Consider the following 18,554-nt stretch of genomic DNA (forward strand, 5'->3'; position numbering starts at 1 on the left):
ATAAGGGATTACTATCCAAAATTTAATAAAAAATAAAAATAAAGAAACACAAAACAAACCAAAACAAAAAAAATCAACAACTCATACAACTCAACACCAAAAAAACAAACAATGCAGTTAAAAAGTGAGCAGAGGACCTGAATAGACATTTCTCCAAAGAGGACATACACATGGCCAATAGACATGAAAAGATGCTGAACGTCACTAATCATCAGAGGAATGAAAATAAAAACCACCCTGAGATACCATCTCACATCTGGCAGAATGGCCATCATCAATAAATCAACAAACAACAAGTGTTGGCGACGATGTAGAGAACAAGGAACCCTTGTGCACTGTTGCTGGGATTGAAATTGATGCAGCCGCTATGGAAAACAGTATAGAGGTTCCTCCAAAAATTAAATCTAGAACTACCTTATGACTCAGCAATTCCACTTCTGGGTATCTATCCAAAGAAATCCAAAACACCAATTCAAAAAAATGTATGCTCTCCTATGTTTACTGCAGTGCTATTCACAATAGCAAAGATATGGTAACAACGGAAATGCCTTTCAACAGACAACTGGATAAAGAAATTGTGGTACATTTATACAATGGATTATTACTCTGTCATAAAAAAATAAAAAGTTACCATTTGCCACAACACAGATGGACCTGGAGGATATTATGCTAACTGAAATAAGTCAGACTGAGAAAGACAAATACCATATGATCTCACTTATATGTGGACTCTAAGGAACAGAATAAACAAACAAAACAGAAATAGACTCATAGACACAGAGAACAAACTGATGGTTGCTAGACGGGAAGGGGTTTGGGGGACTGGTGAGAAAGGTGAAGGAATTAAGAAGCACAAATTGATAGTCACAAAATAGTCACGGGGATGTGAAATACAATATGGGAAATATAGTCAATAACGTTGTAAGACTGTAACGTGTCGGGTGGGTGCTGGACTTGAAATGGGTATCACTTCATAAGTTGTATGGATGCCTAGCCACTGCACTGTACACCTGAAACTAATATAAAATAGTATTGAATGTCAACTATTATTAAGATGATAGATGATAGACAGATAGATAGATAGATAGATAGATAGATAGATAGATAGATAGACAGACAGACAGACAGACAGATGATGTAAAGTACAGCATAGAGAATATAGTCAATGGTATTGTAATAGCTATATACAATGTCAAATGGGTAGTAGACTTGGTGGGGTTATCACTTTGTGAGGGGTGTAAATGTCTAATCATTATCTTGTTTTGTACACTTGAAACTAATTTTAAAATTAGTTTGGGCTCCCTGTTTCCAAGGTATTCCATGCAATGCACACATCTGTGGTCCCTGATCTTTGACAAAAAACAAGAGAGCCATGCACAGAGAGGACAATTGGACATTATGCTCAACCTCTCCAGACCTCTTGCTATGAAACAGCCTTTTGGCTAGAATGCATCCTCTCTTTAATGCTGTTGCTCTACCGTATGCTTTTCCAACAATAAACCTAGATGTATAAGCATTGAAAAAAAATGCAAAGAGCATGATCATAACAGTATATTTGATTTCTTTCTGCCTGGTAATTTGTTAAGGCCATGAAGGGACAATGTGATGTATGAGTCTGCTGTCTTGAGTCTACTGTCTGCCATCACCACTCATCAGCCTCCCAAGTGACTTGTAGCCAGACTGAGTCACTTTATCTATGAAGACAAATGTGTTTTGCCGTAAGTGGGCAATACCTTAGAACCAAAACACATACTATAATCAAAAATTATCTTCAGAGGCTCAAAGGAAAACACTTCCCTTCTACAGGTTTTTTGTAGAGGGGACAGTGTCTGTTCTGAGATCACAGTGGTGACATGTGTCACAAGTCAACAGGAAGCCATTAGCATTCTCCTTGACGTCTTATCTTACTTAAATAAATATTCTTTAAAGAGAGATATACTAAACAAATGGGTAAATTTCAAGACTTAACAACTTCTGGGAACATCATTAGCTTTATATTAGATGGTAAGCTTTATTGCCTCTATACATCAAGAAAGAATCCATCTTGAATAATTCTTCCCATAATCATTGGCAAATCTGGCCATGTTCACACCTAGAAGATGAGGAAATGCACTCTAGGCCTTTTAAACCTAAACATGACCCTCCTCCCCAGAACTGTCACCAAAGCAGCCTCTCTTCTTCAGAAGGCCAGAGTGTTTCTGAGGTTCAAAAAACGGAAGGTGAAAACAAGAGTGGGGTAAGGGAGGAGAGGGACTCTATTAGGTAATGATGAGGATGAGGATGAGGAGAAGGAGGAAGAGGAAGAAGAGGAGGAAGAGGAGGAGGAGGAAGAGGAAGAAAAGGAAGAAGAGGAGGAGGAGGAAGAGGAAGAAAAGGAAGAAGAGGAGGAGGAGGAGGAGGAGGAAGAAGAAGAGAAGGAGGAAGAGGAGGAGGAGGAGGAAGAGAAGGGAAAAGAGAAGGAGGAAAAGGAGAAGGAGGATGAAGAGGAGGAGGAAGAGGAGGAGGAAGAGGAGGAGGCGGAGGAGGAGGACAGTGAAATAGCCCAGTATATGTACCTGGCAGCAAACAAATACCCAGTGACTACAGATCCCTCTCCACTGATCCCCGAGTGCCCATCCCAATCAGATCAGCATAACGTTGTTGAATTAGGAGTTAATACGACCATGCCGGCCTGTCAGGGGTGGAAGGCCCCATGGTCTGAGGAGCTCCCGAGGGTCTGTGCAGAAGGCTCAGGGACAAGGCCAGAATCAGGGCTGTCAGCACCCCTGACACACACACACACACACACACACACACACACACACACACACACACACCTGAAAAAGATGAAAAAAATGACCAAATTCCAGATTCACAAATAAGACTAATTTGTTGCACTTTAAAAGGAAATGGATGTTTCACACTTTCCCGTTTGGTTCAATCAACTCCTTTTTAATTGGCCAGGCAGGAGAAAAATAAAAGAAATGCAGTATTTCCCCTACTCTTACTTGTTCCCCCTCTCCTGCCAAACAGTAATGCTAATGCTTAGGCTCTCCAGAGCACTCTCCTGTGTGCAAGGCATCATGTGACATGCTTGTCCTATGACGTGCATACTCGATTGCCCATTTTATAGATAAGGGCACTGAGATGTGTGAATGTTTAAAACCTGCCCAAGGGTACAAAGATGAAAATGACAGATACAGGATTTGAACCACTTTAGTTTAATTCCAGAATCCCTGGAATTCACCACTACAGGCAAGTCCAGCTCTTTATGCTTGGCCTGGGGTTGCCTGGGCGGTCCTAATTATCGGCAGACAAACTTTAAAGTAACAATCTCTTTGTAAGACTATTTAGCGAGAAAACTACGATGTATTTTTATGATACCCTGAAAGAATGATTTGTGTGGCCAAGGGACAGAGTGAACTTTAAAAATCTAACTTAGCTAATGAATTTACGCAAGTTCCTGATTCAAACTGTTTGAAAGAGAGGGGTCCTGTCAATCAACAAAACAAATTAATTGAGCACAGATAGGTGACCTGTTTTTTAATGCAAAGAGTTCCTCCTTCTAAAAGAGGGTGTGGGCATTTGAGAATGTGAAGGATAACTAAGGGACTACACATGGCATATAAGGCACAGTTAAAGGATATGAAGAAGCTTAGCTGGAAAAGTGGTGCCTCCCAAACCCCGTGACCGTGACCAGCAACCATCTGAGCGCAAAAAAATGGATGCCTGCTGGGCCTGGGGTTTAGTCTTTGGTCCTCTTCCCTTTATCTCTTCAATATAATGAAGATTCCAAAATCTTTATCTCCTGGCTCAATACTGTGAGCCCCAGAATTCAATATCCACAATGGCCCACTGACTGTCCAGTGGGATGACCTTCAGTGATAATCTTTTCCCACCCATTTCAAACCCCTATGTCCCTAGTCTCAGTGACTAGTGACTGGCACCACCTACACTTAAATAGTTGCCTAGTTAGGTAGCTGTGCACCTGACTCCTCACCCTCCCCACATCCACACATCAAGACCTGCTCTGCTAGAGATGGTATAATAACATGGCAGTGAAAGGAGGGCATGAACTCTGGTGTCAGAGAAAGCTGAGCATCAATCTCAGTCTGTCAATTATTAGTTGTGTGACCTTGGGCAAGTAATGGCATCCCTTTCACACTAGTTTCCTTTATCTGTGTAATGGGGACAACAATGCTTCCCAGAGTAATGTAAGCATTTAGACAATATAAACGAGGCCAAGTGTATGCATTTATAATTTCCCAAGTCCACTTCTCTGCCCATTTTGGCCACTTGCTGAGGTTAGACTCGCACCATTTCTCCCCTGACTGAGAATGGACTCCTGATGGTACCCCAGCCTCTAGACTCACTCCCCTCAAATCCATTCTCCACACCACAACCAATGCAATCTTTGTAAAGACAAACAGGACCTCACTAGCTTGGATCCATGCTAACCCTAACCCTAAGCCCTAACCTTAACCCTAACTCCTAATCCTAAGTCTTAACCCCAAACCCTAACCCTAACTCTTAACCCCTAACCCTAACCCTAATTCCTAACACTAACCCTAACCAAAACCCTAACCCTAACCCTAAGCCCTAACCCTAACCCTCTTAACCCCTAACCCTAACTCTTAACCCCTAACCCTAACCAAAACCCTAACCCTAATCCCAGCCCTAACCCAGTCCTCCCAAAGAAAATAAAACAAAACAAATCCTCTGTGTAGTGATGGGTATAAGAAAGGCCCAGTTAACAAGGTATAGATTAGCAAATGATATTACCCTTTTGTTGAACCCCTTTGAAAATATGACAAAAGTTGTATATCTTTGCCCCAGAAAAAAAGCCCTACTCATAAACACACTATTCAGAAACCCCAGGAGAAACCCAGACCTGAGGTTCAAAGTCCCTGAGTTAGCACGTTTTTGGTTTGACCTATAGCAACTTCATAGCTCTTCAGATGTCTGGCCTCCAGGCTGACTAACCTCAGTCACCGGGGATTCAAAATTTGAAATAACACTGTTCTTAATTTGCATATTCAAGGTCCTCAAAATCTGACAAGAGAACTCAGCAAGAAGGTCAAGGCATTTTTCCCCAAAATAGGTGGCCCCTCTGAAGGGTTTTTAAAGAGAGTAGCAAAAATCATGATCAATCATTCACCTGAACGTCTCAGAAGTTTCTTCAGCCCCAGTAGGTGCTGGCTAAGAAATTGCCAACGGCTGTCTGAGGAGAGGCACCATGCAGGTGGAGGAACCAGTTCTCAGGTTTGAACCCATGACTCTCTTTCCCCAGTTCCCCTACCTGAGCACCACATGGCAGAGAGAGTAAACTCTCTAAGTCTCCTACAAATTGCTTGGAGGCATGAGACCAAGAATTTTAGGACCCAACCTCCTTACAATACTTCTGGGCAGAGATGCTAGAATGCAAATCAGATGTTTGAGGTGAGCTACATATCCTGAGGCTCATTTCACTGGGTACCAGCAGAATAATAACCAACAAAGCATAGCCAACTGGCACCAGCCTAGCAGCTAGTCCTATACCTGAGCATGCAAATGATGACACATTACCCAGGCCAGCATTGCTTTAGGTCCTGGGGCCATTTATTTGAGCAGCTTTATGAACAAAAAAGGGCACTTTTCTCATATCACCATAGAATTTTAGTGTAACAAACAAACCATTAATACTGAAGTTGATGTTTAGAGTTTAGAAGAAACATTAACACAGAAATGGCCTTGAATTCTAACCAAATAAAGTTAGGGGAATTCCGAGGAAGTGAGAAGAAGCTAGGAAAGGGAACAACAGGAAACAGCGATGCTACTGTTCACAGAAGCTTCACCCAGACACACTACTATCCCAACACAACCTCCCACTTCAGACAGAAAGGAACAGAAATCGTCCTTCCAATGTGTTGAACTCAAAGAACTGACAATGTCCTCTTCTGAGGGAGAGTGAGTCCTGGTCATCTGGCCATGATTTCAGCCTCCCTACTTCCCATCACCATCTTTATTCCAGCCCATGGAATAAGTATTGTGGGACACATCAGGTTTTTTTAAAGAAGATTTCTGGACATGTTCATTCCAGATCCTTGAGCATTACAGTGAGGACCTGGAAGGCCTGAATTTCCAGCTATCCACTGATGTTTCCTATGTCAAAGCCCAGATCTTATAGAATCCTGGTTCTATTTTTCAGGACAACCCAAGGTTTAGAACCCAAGTCATCGGGTCCCTTTTCTTTCTTCAACAATTTAGACTCTGACTTGCATACCAGTGAGAACAGGGTTTTTGAAAATTAAGTGCTGAGGTTAGGGCAGGGGGACTAGGAAAGGTGTCCCTGTAGGATTAGTGCTAAGACACAAAGAAACAAGATGAGGTGTCCAGCTATTTCTACATTGAGGGGCCTTTCCAATTAGGGGCAGTCACATTCTGAACAATTGCACAGGATACTGGCTAGTGCTTTGCTTTGTCCCCTAAAGAACCAACTTGCCCCAAGCGGGAGAGATAATCCTTTGTCTGCATGTCTTGTTACTATATTAATCGTCATCATCAACAATTGCTAGTACTAGTACTGTTATTATTTATTGGCACTTACTACATGCCAAATACACAACAGTAATTCACTCTGCATATATTCCCTCATATTATCCCTGTAAAATATATACTATTATCCACATTCTACAGATGAGAAAACCCAGTCTCATGGAGTGTTGAAGTATGTCATCTGACTCTAAATGCCATACATCATCAACCATGCTTCACTGCCAGATATATCATCCCAATTCCACTCTTGTTATAGAATGAATAATCCAGAACAATTAGCTCACTTTGGTACAAACTTCTCTTATCTGAGGTCCTGGCATTCATTTATTCAACAAAGGTTTCTGGGCAGCACTGTGCCGTCTGTGGCTTTACTCTGCCACAGGGATGAGCATGATGTACATTGGCCCCACCCTCAAGGATGGGACAAACTCAGCAAAGTTATTGTCCCCCTGGAAGCCTCTAGGGTCTCTGCCATCCAGCCTTCCCTGCTGGCTTTACCCCTTGCCCTGCTGAACCTCTTCCTTTCATATTTCCACAGATGAATTTGAAATATAATCACTATATAAGAAAAAGGACAAATCTCCAATTCTTTGAAATTATAGATCCATCATTCCTAATCTTCTACAATATTTCCTCCTCAAAAATAGTAAGCAGGAGATTCTTAAAAGTAGTATTATATGTTAGACACTAATTGAAAAATTGGAAAATAGGTTTAGAGGTTGGATTTCTTTTCTATGTCACACAGTTGCTCATTCCGTGGGTTTATATTCAGATATGAGTGACAAGAATAAAAATAAAAAATAGAAGTTAGTTTCTTTGTGTTCCACTATCCTCAGGCACCCAGGCTCTTTCCAACTTACTGCTCTGCCATCCAATGGTGAGATTCTTTCTGTATGGTGTCAGATGGTGACATTCTCATCCAGTAATAAGAAGGAAGATAGAAAAAAGCAGCAGCAAAGGGCACTAAAGTTACCCAATGTATGTTCTGCTTACATCTCATTGGCCAGAATTTACTCATACTGCCATACCTATCTCTTAAGGAGACTGAGAAATTTAGTCTTTATTCCAGCATCCATCTATCCAGGCAAAATTTTCCTACTAAGGAAAAAATTATATTGAGGAAAAACTAACCACCTCTCTTGCAGTTGCTAAGTGGCACAACTCTGTTGCAGCTGGGCTAAGTGGTACAGATCTGAGGAACTCTAGAGAATTTCTCCATCAAGATCAGGTAGGCTTTGGGGGGAGGACAAAGAGGAAGAAGAGATAAATACATCATGATGGAAGGAGACCATGCTTTGGATGGTGAGCACACAACAGAGTATATAGATGTTATATCAAAAAGCTGTACACCTGAAATTTATATAATGTTATTAACTGCTGTTACCCAGTAAATTTAATAGAAAATAAATAAATAGGATAAAAGATCAGGTAGGTTTCAATTCCTATTTTTATAGCAAATTGGTCCTCTCTTCTTCACTGCATAAAGAAACTGCTAAGTATGATTTTAGAACGTTCTTTAACATTTCATTAGCTTTTAATTCAACAGTTAGGAATCATCTTTAAGCTAATTTATATGGTCTTTGCTGCTTCTAAAATGTACCTGCTAATTCTTTGATATTCCTCCCTTCAAAAGACAGAGCCTAATTCCACTTACCTTAAATGTGGACATGTTTAGTGACTCACTTTTAACAAATATATGTGGCTGAAGTAACAATATGTGACATCTGAGACAATAAAAATGATTATTTATTCTAGGAAAAGCCAAATCCTAAGTCATGAAATCACTCAAGCAGTCCCATGGAGAGGCCTTCATGGGAGAAACTGAGGCCTCCAATCAACCGCTTGAAATTAGATTCCCCAGCCCCAGTCAAGCCTTCAGACGACTGCAATCCCAGAAAATGTCTTGACTGCAACCTTTTGAAAAACATTGGGCCAAACTAGCCATCTATGCCACTCCTAAATTCCTGATCCACAGAAACTGTGAGATAAACTGTTTTGTTTGTTTGTTTGTTTGTTTTAAACCAGGAAGTCTTGGAGTCATTTGTTACAAGGCAATATAGTAATACAAGTCTCAATGTAAATTCAGTGTTCTTCTGGCTTGAGAACTAGAGAAAGAAGAAATGACCATTTTGATAAAGAAAATTTGTATTTTAAATGGCTGTCCTAGCTCATCACCTCCTTTGTAATGATCTAGAGCAATGTTTAGATGAGATGCCCTGGATGCCACAGTAAAGAGGAAACACCAGGGAGCCATCCCTGCTAGAACATATTGCTAAAATCACATCCCTGAGTAGTCCCAGGAAACAGCTGGACCTGCTGTTGGCCAATTACCACCAGGAGAAACAGCCCAATATCAATGAAGCCAACATCAAAATAGCGAGGTTTGGCAAACTCTCTTCAGCAACCAGATGGATAAGGCTGAACAATTCCACTCAACAGGTTAACTTATTGAATTATCTGGGGAAGTACTGTGGGGCTTTATTACCTTAGTAGATCTAATAGGATGCATTTCTACCGACGGTGGTTCAACAGGAACAATTTCAAAGTTATTTTATGATAGAAATGAATGGTTGGTAACTCCTATTCCTCAAATATTCCAAGTTAAGGTCATTCTTTATGATGCAGGTTCTTAAATTTTCATACCAAGATATTCTTTCTGCCTATTATGTCAAGCAGGGCTCTTAGGAATAGGAAGCAGAGAAACATGTTCTACAACAGATACTTAAAATCATCTGATGGTTAGGCTTTCTAAACTACAATCTGCCCTCGTCTCTCTGCATCTGGAGAATCTAAGATTAGCACTCATCCTTCATTGACAATCACACCATCATAATCCACTACTACTAGTGAAAATAGGTTTTTAAAAATCCTTAGAAATTATAGGGTTAGGAAAAGTTGAAAGCCACCAGCATCTCTGAAATAACAACACAAAATACTTGTATACTGGGTATTTTTATTATGGGTCAAGGACTCCTAATTAAAACACAGATGAGAATACTATTCTTCCAATGGACACTTTAAGGCTGTCATTGGAATAATGTAACTCATGTTACCATCTTGCCCCAACCACTGGTAGCTTAGATCTAAATTTAATGCTCATTCACATGTATTAGTTTGAGGAGCTGTCATGTTTTTTCTTCCTCTTTAGATGTCGATTTTTATTTTCTATTTCTATTCTGACAGCCTTTACAGTTCATATTTCTTCTTTTATCAGATGACGTCTCAATCACTTTTGGAAACAGGCTGCACATCCATTACAAAGGAATAAAATGAAAGTGGCAGGGGCAGTACTCAAGTTTCCTTCTTGGCCATAGCTATCAAAATACATTTTCAGAACAAAATGCAGAAAACCACAAGAAAACTTAGATAAATGTCCCTTTAAGAAGTGAGCCCTTGGAAGCAGCTACTATCAGAGAAATCCCTCTGTGGCTCTGCTAACAAAGCTTCATAACTCTCCACAAAAGACTTCTCAAGGCTCAAAGACAGGTCAAGCCTCAAGGAGGAAGGTACCCACATAGAAAAAAGTCCCAGGCTGTAAAGTTCACTCCTGGCTTGGGAGCAGAGCTGTGCATCTGATATTCCTCCCCTTGCTGGGTGATGTGGTTCATTGTGTATGTTTTATTGCCTCCTCTGGAGGAGTGAACTTTGAGACATCAGCTTTCTCAGATAAGAGTTGTAAGCTTCTCTTCTTGTGACAGTAATGTTTCTGCCTCCTTAAGCCCCCTCTTGAAAAGCCTGTAGAAGGAAGTGTCTCAAAAAAGGCAAGTAGGATGTGCCTCTGGATTTTTAAATCAACCAGCCAAAGGAGAGAAGAGAAAAAAGGGAGTGAGGGAGGGTCTTCTTTACAAGAAAATACATGATGGACCAGATGGGTGGGGCAGGGGAGGGACCCTTCAGAGTGCGTGGCATAGGAGCCAGCCCTCTGCTGGCATGAACTCATGCCTACCACCAGCCCTTTCTGGGCTGCATTGCGCCTCAGCTCTCGGTGAGCTGTGAGCAGGGCTCACCACAGAGCTTTAAAAATATCTGTCCACCCACTGAAAGTTTGATTAATCTGCCAAGTTCTCACCGATGTGTCACAGTCGTGGCAGTGATGTATATGATAGTGACATGAGGATGCAGGGAAGGCACAAAGGGTCTTATCTAGCAGGCAGGAGGAGTCAGTGCATAGAAATGAAAGGGCATGAGCTCTGAAGACAGGGGGCAGTGTGCATCCCAATTCCAATACTTGCTAGACACGCTGCCCTGGACTGGGTGATTTAACATCTCCATTTTCTGCATTTGCCAGAATGGGGTTAATAACTGTACCTGGATCATAAGATTACTGAAAAGATTGAAAGAGTTAATTCATATAATGCACTTTGAACACTTTCTAGCTCACAGTTAGCACTCAGTAAACTTCAGCTGTGACGAAGATGTGATGATGACGATGACGATAACAATGACAATGTTGAAACTTAAAGGATAAACAGGTTTGTTCCAAGGCAAACAGATCACTTCTGACAGAAGCTATACAACCATAAAACTCAACAAAATATAAAGCAACTGTTTTCAGACACTAGACAACAGTTAGTACAAAACTGTAATCGCGAGGAGAAGGGAAATTCACACGCAAACCCGTGTTCACCCTGGCTCTCTGCCTGGGGACAATTTCCCAAGGACAGTTCATACTTTGGGGTAGCTAAAGGGGCTAGAATCTGTGAGTTAAGGCAGCAGAAAAGAAACCACTGCAGAGAGGGGGCCCTAAAGCCTTTGTGTGGGTTCCTTCTGAATACTTGGCTAAAGGCTGGGATATACCAGACATACCAGAAAGCAGCTGCTATGAGTTTGAGAAGAGAAAACAGATAACTAGAATTGAATCAGCCTAGGAGATATCTGAAAAACTTAATTACTACCCAAGGCATCCAGCTGAGACACTAGAAAAATCACATCCTAAGAGTAAAGAACTACTTTAGACCCACCCTAACAAAACCTAAAACTAAGCCCTGACCAGAACAACAAGGAAAACAGCATTTGGAGGCTGAGTCTCTGACAAGTTAGAGGGGCTTGGGACCCACCTTGGGATTTCCACAGATCTACCTAAACAAATCATAAAACCAAGCCTGTACATGTTTAAGGTGGTCAGCTAATAATTGAACTACTTGTTAGAGCAAAAATCAGTGCTCTTCAGAGAAAGATAACAGAACATAGTATTCACAGTGTTCAGTGTACAGTCAAATGTTAGTAGGCATGCAAAGAAAGAAAATAATTTGACCGTAATCTAATAAAGATAATAGAAACCAACCCCCAGATGGCCTAGAGTCTAGATATTGGATTTAGTACATAAAGACTTTCATTAGCTATTATAAATACAGGAAAATATGTCCAAAGAATTTTTTAAATACTGTTTTAATGAGTAAACAGAGTATTTCATCAGAGAATTTGAAACTATAAAAAAGAACCAAAATAAAAATTTTAGAACTGAAAAAAATCTTTGTGTGTGTGTGTGTATGTGTGTGTTGAAGAAAGGGGGAGAGAGAAAAAGCAAATGCTGCAATATTACCAATTAAATGAATGGTATACAGGTATTTAGTGTACTTTCCAAAACCTCTGTGGATTTGAAATTTTTTTTAAAGATTAAAGAAATATTAAATAAGTATATATTTGTAGGACAAGAAGTGTTGTAAGCAGAAGGATAACCTAATCAAGTGTGTAACTGAGGAGCATTGCTCCAATGAAATGGAGCTGAATGACACAGGGTGATGCCACGAACAAGGTACAAGGAGGGCGAGTCCTGAGGACTGCAGTTGTCTGGGAGGGGCACCCTGGCCAGAGACAGTGCAGTGTGGTCAGAAAGGACCACTTACGAAATAAGTTGATCTGTAGTAGGACTTAGCCAATTCTATGTGGGAAGTAAGTGAAAAAGAAGAATCAGAAGGATTCCCAAACTATCACTGTGGCTGATTGGGGATAATGTGATATCATTTCCTGAGAAAAACACCAGAGGAGGGGCAGTTTTGAAGAAAAAAGAAAATGTGTATGGCTTTGGATCTTTGGAGTTTAAGGAAATTACAGGACATCTACGCAGACTTTAGGTAGCAGGTCTGAAGTTGAGGAAGGAGACAGGAATTGGAGGTATAGACCTTGAAGTGATCAGCACAGAGACGCCTGGGGGGGGACAAAAGAAACGAACTCCGGGGCCAGCAGTGTGTTAGGAGTGGGCCGGAACAGTGCAAATGACAACGAGGTAGGAGGAGAGCCAGCTGGTGGCATGATGCCAAGGCAGTGACAAACTTCAAAACCAAAGGTGGGACAAACACTGCCAGGTGCTGCAGAAAGTTCAGAAAACAGAGTCCACAGGATTAGAGAAACAGGAGGTCGCTAAGGACACTGGGCTGTGTGGAAGCAAAGACACTGGAGCAGTCAAATGCAGTTAGCCAACTATTAAAACGTGTCTCCGTGACGGAAGGGCAGCAGACTGATACTTGCACTCGCACACAGTGGGTGCACTGGATGCACTCGCACCCAGAAATATGTATGAGCACATCACCAGAAATACTCATTTGAGATAAGTATCCATGTCAGAGCCTGAGGAGAATTTTCACTAACTGCAACACTAATGAAACTGGAGAAACACAACTTTCATCCACCCTGGGAACTCCAATGGTAATACAGAAGGAAGACTTTTGACTCAGCATCATTGTTTGCTCCTGCCAGGGACCCAGAGGCTACCCTGACCAGCCAATCAACTGGTTTCCATGGTGATCTATTCCCCACCCAAACTCACCTCAGTGGCACCCCTTTCCTAAGCTCCTTTGGGAAATACTCCTCTGAGGTAACGAGAGCCATGGGCTGGAGTGTCCAATCAGGAATACCTACAGGGGAAAGATGAGAACCAGACATACCTGGGGTCACTGAATGACAGGTGCCAGTTTGGGAACAGGAAGGAGAGCAGGAGAGGGGACAGCAAGGAGTTTTATAATTCTGGGATGTGGGGAGCAAACCCAACAGTATGGGCAACCAAGGTCCCACTTGTGCCCAGCAGCTGTGAACTAGAAGAATGTCTACTAGAAACTGGCCTCTCCAGGTCTGGGATAAAATGAAGATAGAACAAAGAAAGCTAAAGACTCTTTACAAACCTTGTTTGCTGACAGATACTGGGCCTACAAAGAACTTTGCTGAATCACAAGGCAGAAGAGAAAAAAGGAAAAGCGACCATATGAAAACATCTTCTAATGCAAAATAAAGGAAAAAGGTAGCATTAGCTGGGAGAGTTGGCTAAAAAGGCTTTTATGATATATATAATTTATGACAAGAAACAGAAGAGATTTTCACAAACTGTACCCAAGTTATTCTCAGTAAGACAATTGAGACAGAATAAAAATATATGGTCCCAATAGAAGAGGAAGAGGGAGCCACGAGGAGAGCTTATCCTAAGACCACAGCAGCAACAAAAAGGGGGATGGGTAGATTATATCTTTATAGCTGCAAACTAGAAACAATCCAAATACCCATCGAGAATAGAACAGATAAATAAATTGAGGTAGTTATACACGATGGAATGTTTTAAGTTAATAAAAATGAATGAATTCCAGCTACCCTCAAAAGCATGGTGAGTCTCATGACTATAATGTTGAGGAAAAGAGGCTGACACAAAAGAATAGGCATGATGTGACTCCACTGAGACGAAGGGAAAACACAAAGACAAGTAAACAAGATAGTAAGTCAGGGTAGTGGTTGTCTCTGAGGCAGAGGAGTTAGGAAGGACCTCAGGGAGGACTTGGGGATGCTGGTCATACCATATCCTCTACCTAGGTGGCCCTTGCATGAGTGTTCATGTTCAATAAGAATTGAAATATACATTAATACTTTTCTGCATTATACTTGAACCAAATGTTGGGGAGGAAAGGAGGCGGGGAGCTACTGAAATAAAAGCAGGCTACAAAGAAACAGAACCTTCACCATAATGAAAATAGGCTCTTAAGGCAATAATAAAAAAAAAATTTTAATGACTGCAGACAACTAAATCAATGATGTGGAAGACACGTTCAAACAGGAATGCAGAAGTTCAAAAGGAGAAAAATGATGTGAAAAGAGACGTATAATGTGAAAAAACAAATGAAGCTTTAGCATTAAAATGAGAGGCCTTCCCAAAAGGATAAAAAACAAATAACAAAACAAAAACAAACAGAAATAATAACTATCAAAGAAGGAAGAGCAAACTAACCAAAGCTCAGATGAAGACCTGACAGCAATCTAGGGGGCTGACACTGTTACTGGCAAAAATAACGTGAAATACCTACAGCCAGACAATTTACAACTGCTAGGAGGAAGCCATGAGGAGAACAGACCCTAACGTCACAGCTGTAACAGAAGGCGGATGGCCGGATTATATCCGAATAGCCCCAAACTGGAAACCCAAATATCCATCCTGAATAGAGATATTGAGGTATATTTATATACAATGGAACACCATCTATTTATGAAAATGAATGAACTTCAGATAGAGGCTAATTTAGTTTAAGATTAAGATGGGATCACAAGATTATTCAATAAATAGCACGCAAAAACTGTTTTTTAAAAATTATAATTCATATGTCTAATAAAATTTCACGTGACACACTGTAAAAATGCAAGATATTGATAATTAATTTTGTATATACATAAACTCCCTGGGTGGATTGCAAACTCCTTGGCAACAGGCAACAGATATTATACTTATTTGATTTCCTTGTCTACCTGGAAAGCATTTGGGTAAACATTCCTGTAATGAGTGAATGACTAGGAATGAACAAATGAATGAACAAATGAATGGATGAATGAATCAACTGATTTGATTCATCATAGCTAAGTTTGTTTGTTGGGTGATTTCCAACTCCAATCCGGCCAACTTAAGGCAGCTCTGCATTGTTTCCTCTTGAGCTTTATGTAAGGAAAAGAAACAGAAACTTTCCAGAGTGCATGGCAGCTGGAGATGGCCTGCATGGAGAAAGTCTCTCGTCATGCCTGTTCTCAGAGGGGACCCACCCATAGACTGGTTGCCTTTGACCCTTACCTTGAAGGAAAGGGGCACTCCATCCCTGGTGATAAACACTAACCAGGTGGAGCAACCTGCCGTGGCCATCCTTAAACACGAGGCTGCAGGGTGGGGAGGGCAGAGCAGTGAATGAGGACGGTACCCAACTGACTAATGTCTGTGCCGAAGGTAGCCAGACCACAAAAGGTGCTTCCGTGTCCACGGTGTCCAACATGTCAACTCCCTGTGTAAGACCAGGGACCTCTGAGGACAAATGAGTGGCCTCATGCAGCACGACTACAACTTGACATGAGGCAGCGGCAAGAGAACAGCAAGCAGGCAAAGCCTCAGAAACCCTGGTTTCCTGAAAAACCAACATGCAGTCATCTGAACTGATCCAGGCCAGCTGGTTTGCATACCCTACCCACCTGCTCTAAACTAAGCCCACATCTACACAGCTCTGCCCAGAGTCCCACAATGCTCGTAAGAAAGCTTGAGCAGTCATAACTCAGGGGTCACCTTGGCAAAAAAATAAAGAAGTAGCAGGAATCTTCCATCAGAAAATAAATGGCTCCTCTCCAGGCTAAGAGCCCAGAATACCCTCCTGAAGGACAAACACAGCGTCTTCACCAGCCGGCCTCAGGCCATGAGATCCAGCTTTACTCGACCAGGGCCCCACCAGGACTTCTCTGCTGAGCCTCCCACCTGGGCTTGAGGGTTGTTAGGCTCACTCCCCGCTCGTCTCACCTGCTGAGAAGGTGCCTTTCAGCCCTGCTCAGCTGCCTGGGCCAGGGTGAAACAGCTCATGAACTCTGACTTTTGCCCAAGAATGGGGAGGGAGTTTCAGCCAGGTGCCCAGGGCAGGGAGAAGGGCTGAAATCTAGCCTGTGGTCCTCTTGAAAAGCCATGTTTCCTGGAGGTGGCCCAGATGTAACAGAAAAAGCCATTGCTCTGAAAAATCTTAGAGAAATCATCTCTTGACTATTCATGGCAAAGATGGGAGGGATAAGGAAAGCAAATGGAAAGCCACAGATTATTTTCAGACTTCATTTGGTTAGTATTCCCAGCCTCTCCAAGAGTTGCCAGTTCCAGAGCCTCCACTTGGCAGGCCCCTCTGAAGCTCTTGCTAACCACCCCATCAGGAGACCTAGACATCACAGGGCAAACCTACCAAATCCATGCACCACTGGCCCTGACTTCCACTGGGAGTGGACACCTCAGGGTACAGGAAAGCCTGGGCCTCACAGCACATGCCCAGCATGGCCAGGCCAGCCTCCGCCTCCCTGTATTCACCAGAATGGGGTCACTTCGGAGGCAGTCAGGGCTCTCTTGCCTGCTTCTGTGCTCTGCGTCCAAATGTTCTCTGGCCAGCAGAAGGCCAGGGGATCCAAGGGTCCAGCTCTCCTCTCTGGCCTCCAGTCTGTCCAGACCACCGTGAGCAGCTGCTAGCCAGGGAGCCTGGCTTCGCCTGCAGCGTCTTCACTTCCTCTGACATCCCCCAGCCGGTCCTCTGAACCCAGCCCACTATACTCTGCCATGTCACTGCTGGCTTGCTCATGGAAATAAGCAAGGCTTCAGATAAGCAAACAAAACGGACAAGGGCAGGGAAAGCTATCAGGCGGCCCCATCCTGTGCTCCCCTCACCTACCAACGACGGTGGAGCACGTTTGGCTTCCCTGGCCCAGAATCCTCCCAACTCTCCTTGTGAGAAATGTGCACAGAGAAAACACACTGGTTCAGAACTTTACACAGAAAGGCAAAGACTTGGGCCATCTGGGTAACTTTGACATCTCCATTTTAGAAAGTAAAATTAGACGTCATGATTTAAAATGTGTTACAGGGAAGACAGCATTCCAAAGCACCATGGAAAGCCGATTCTGGTTTAGCCTCAGCAGATGCGCATCTAGGCAAACATCTAGTTGAATCAAACGAATTCTCTATTCTAGAAAAACTTCCTTCCTCCTCATTTTAATTTTTAATTTTTTTTTTTTTTTATCGGGAGTTGATTGACCAGTGGGGATACAACGGGGCACTATCCCAGGACAAATTCTGTTATTGTGTTCTCAGATTTGTCCCCATGCCCGGAACACCCAGCTCTGAACTGTATTACAAAGGAACAGAGGCAATAAAAATAACGACTGTCCATTCCATCTCGACACAGCTTACAGATGATTCTAATCTGGGCAGGATTCAAGACACCATGGCCGCAATTCAAGAGATAGCCATTAGCAGGGCTTAACCCTCCCCCACAGCTGGGCCCCATCGTAAGTGACAATATGGAAACACGACAACAGCATTGGTGATAAAGATTCCATAAACTGGAAAATTTGAGGAGCTGAAGTATCCAAGGAACCCGAAATATCCAGCATAGATATTTTCAGGCTCCAAGGTCATTTAGGCAGAATTTATCTCTGAGCTCTTTCCCGGCACACCAGGTACACGTGGCCAGAGCCTGGCACTTCCACCGTAGGCGCACAGTAGCCACAGATGTCCCCTCAGTGGCCGAGCCCCCCCCCCCCCCAGGGCGGGCTCCTTACCATCGAGCTCCTCCACAGAGATATTAGCGAGCTGCTCACTGTCGCTGCCCGCAGACAGGGATCGGTTGAGGTAATTCCCCTTGTACAACAGGCCAGCTGTCACATGGTGGAAAGGCATTTTCTCCCTGTTTACAAGAGAAGAGAGGCGAGAAGAAAGACATAGTCACTCATTCCTCCGTCCTTCCTTAAAGCCCGCCCCGGTTTTAAGATGGCTGGTGGTATCTTTTCGATAATAACATTTCTAAAGGGAAAGTCAGAAAATTCCAGAGGACCTGTGACCTGAACAATTCCCACATGACCTCAAGTTCTATCCCTTCCTTCATTTGTCTTACTTCATTTTGCCCATTTAATCATGAACTTGAACCATGCTGTCCCTGCAGACTGTGGGACTCCATGTCATCATGCAGGTGTCTCCTCGCAAATAAGAACACCCTCTGCTCCTCTCCTCCGCCTGTTAAACTCCTTCTCAGCGCTCATAAGAAAGGTCCGCACACCCCAGAAATGGTGGG

The 18,554-nt window shown here is 42.6% G+C and overlaps 1 protein-coding gene across 11 annotated transcripts in view; it reads right to left on the minus strand.

The window, feature by feature from the left end:
• The window catches only part of CALN1 (calneuron 1), a 631,046-nt gene that overhangs the window by 436,296 nt on the left and 176,196 nt on the right, over positions 1 to 18,554 (minus strand). For all 11 annotated transcript variants that reach the window (XM_074328468.1, XM_074328467.1, XM_074328464.1 and 8 more), the window contains one exon: positions 18,046 to 18,170. In XM_074328468.1, coding sequence (XP_074184569.1) covers positions 18,046 to 18,170 — 125 coding nt within the window. The remainder of the gene's footprint in view (positions 1 to 18,045; positions 18,171 to 18,554) is intronic.

This window comes from Rhinolophus sinicus, linkage group LG03 (genome assembly GCF_036562045.2).
Source record: "Rhinolophus sinicus isolate RSC01 linkage group LG03, ASM3656204v1, whole genome shotgun sequence".
Taxonomy (NCBI): domain Eukaryota; kingdom Metazoa; phylum Chordata; class Mammalia; order Chiroptera; family Rhinolophidae; genus Rhinolophus; species Rhinolophus sinicus.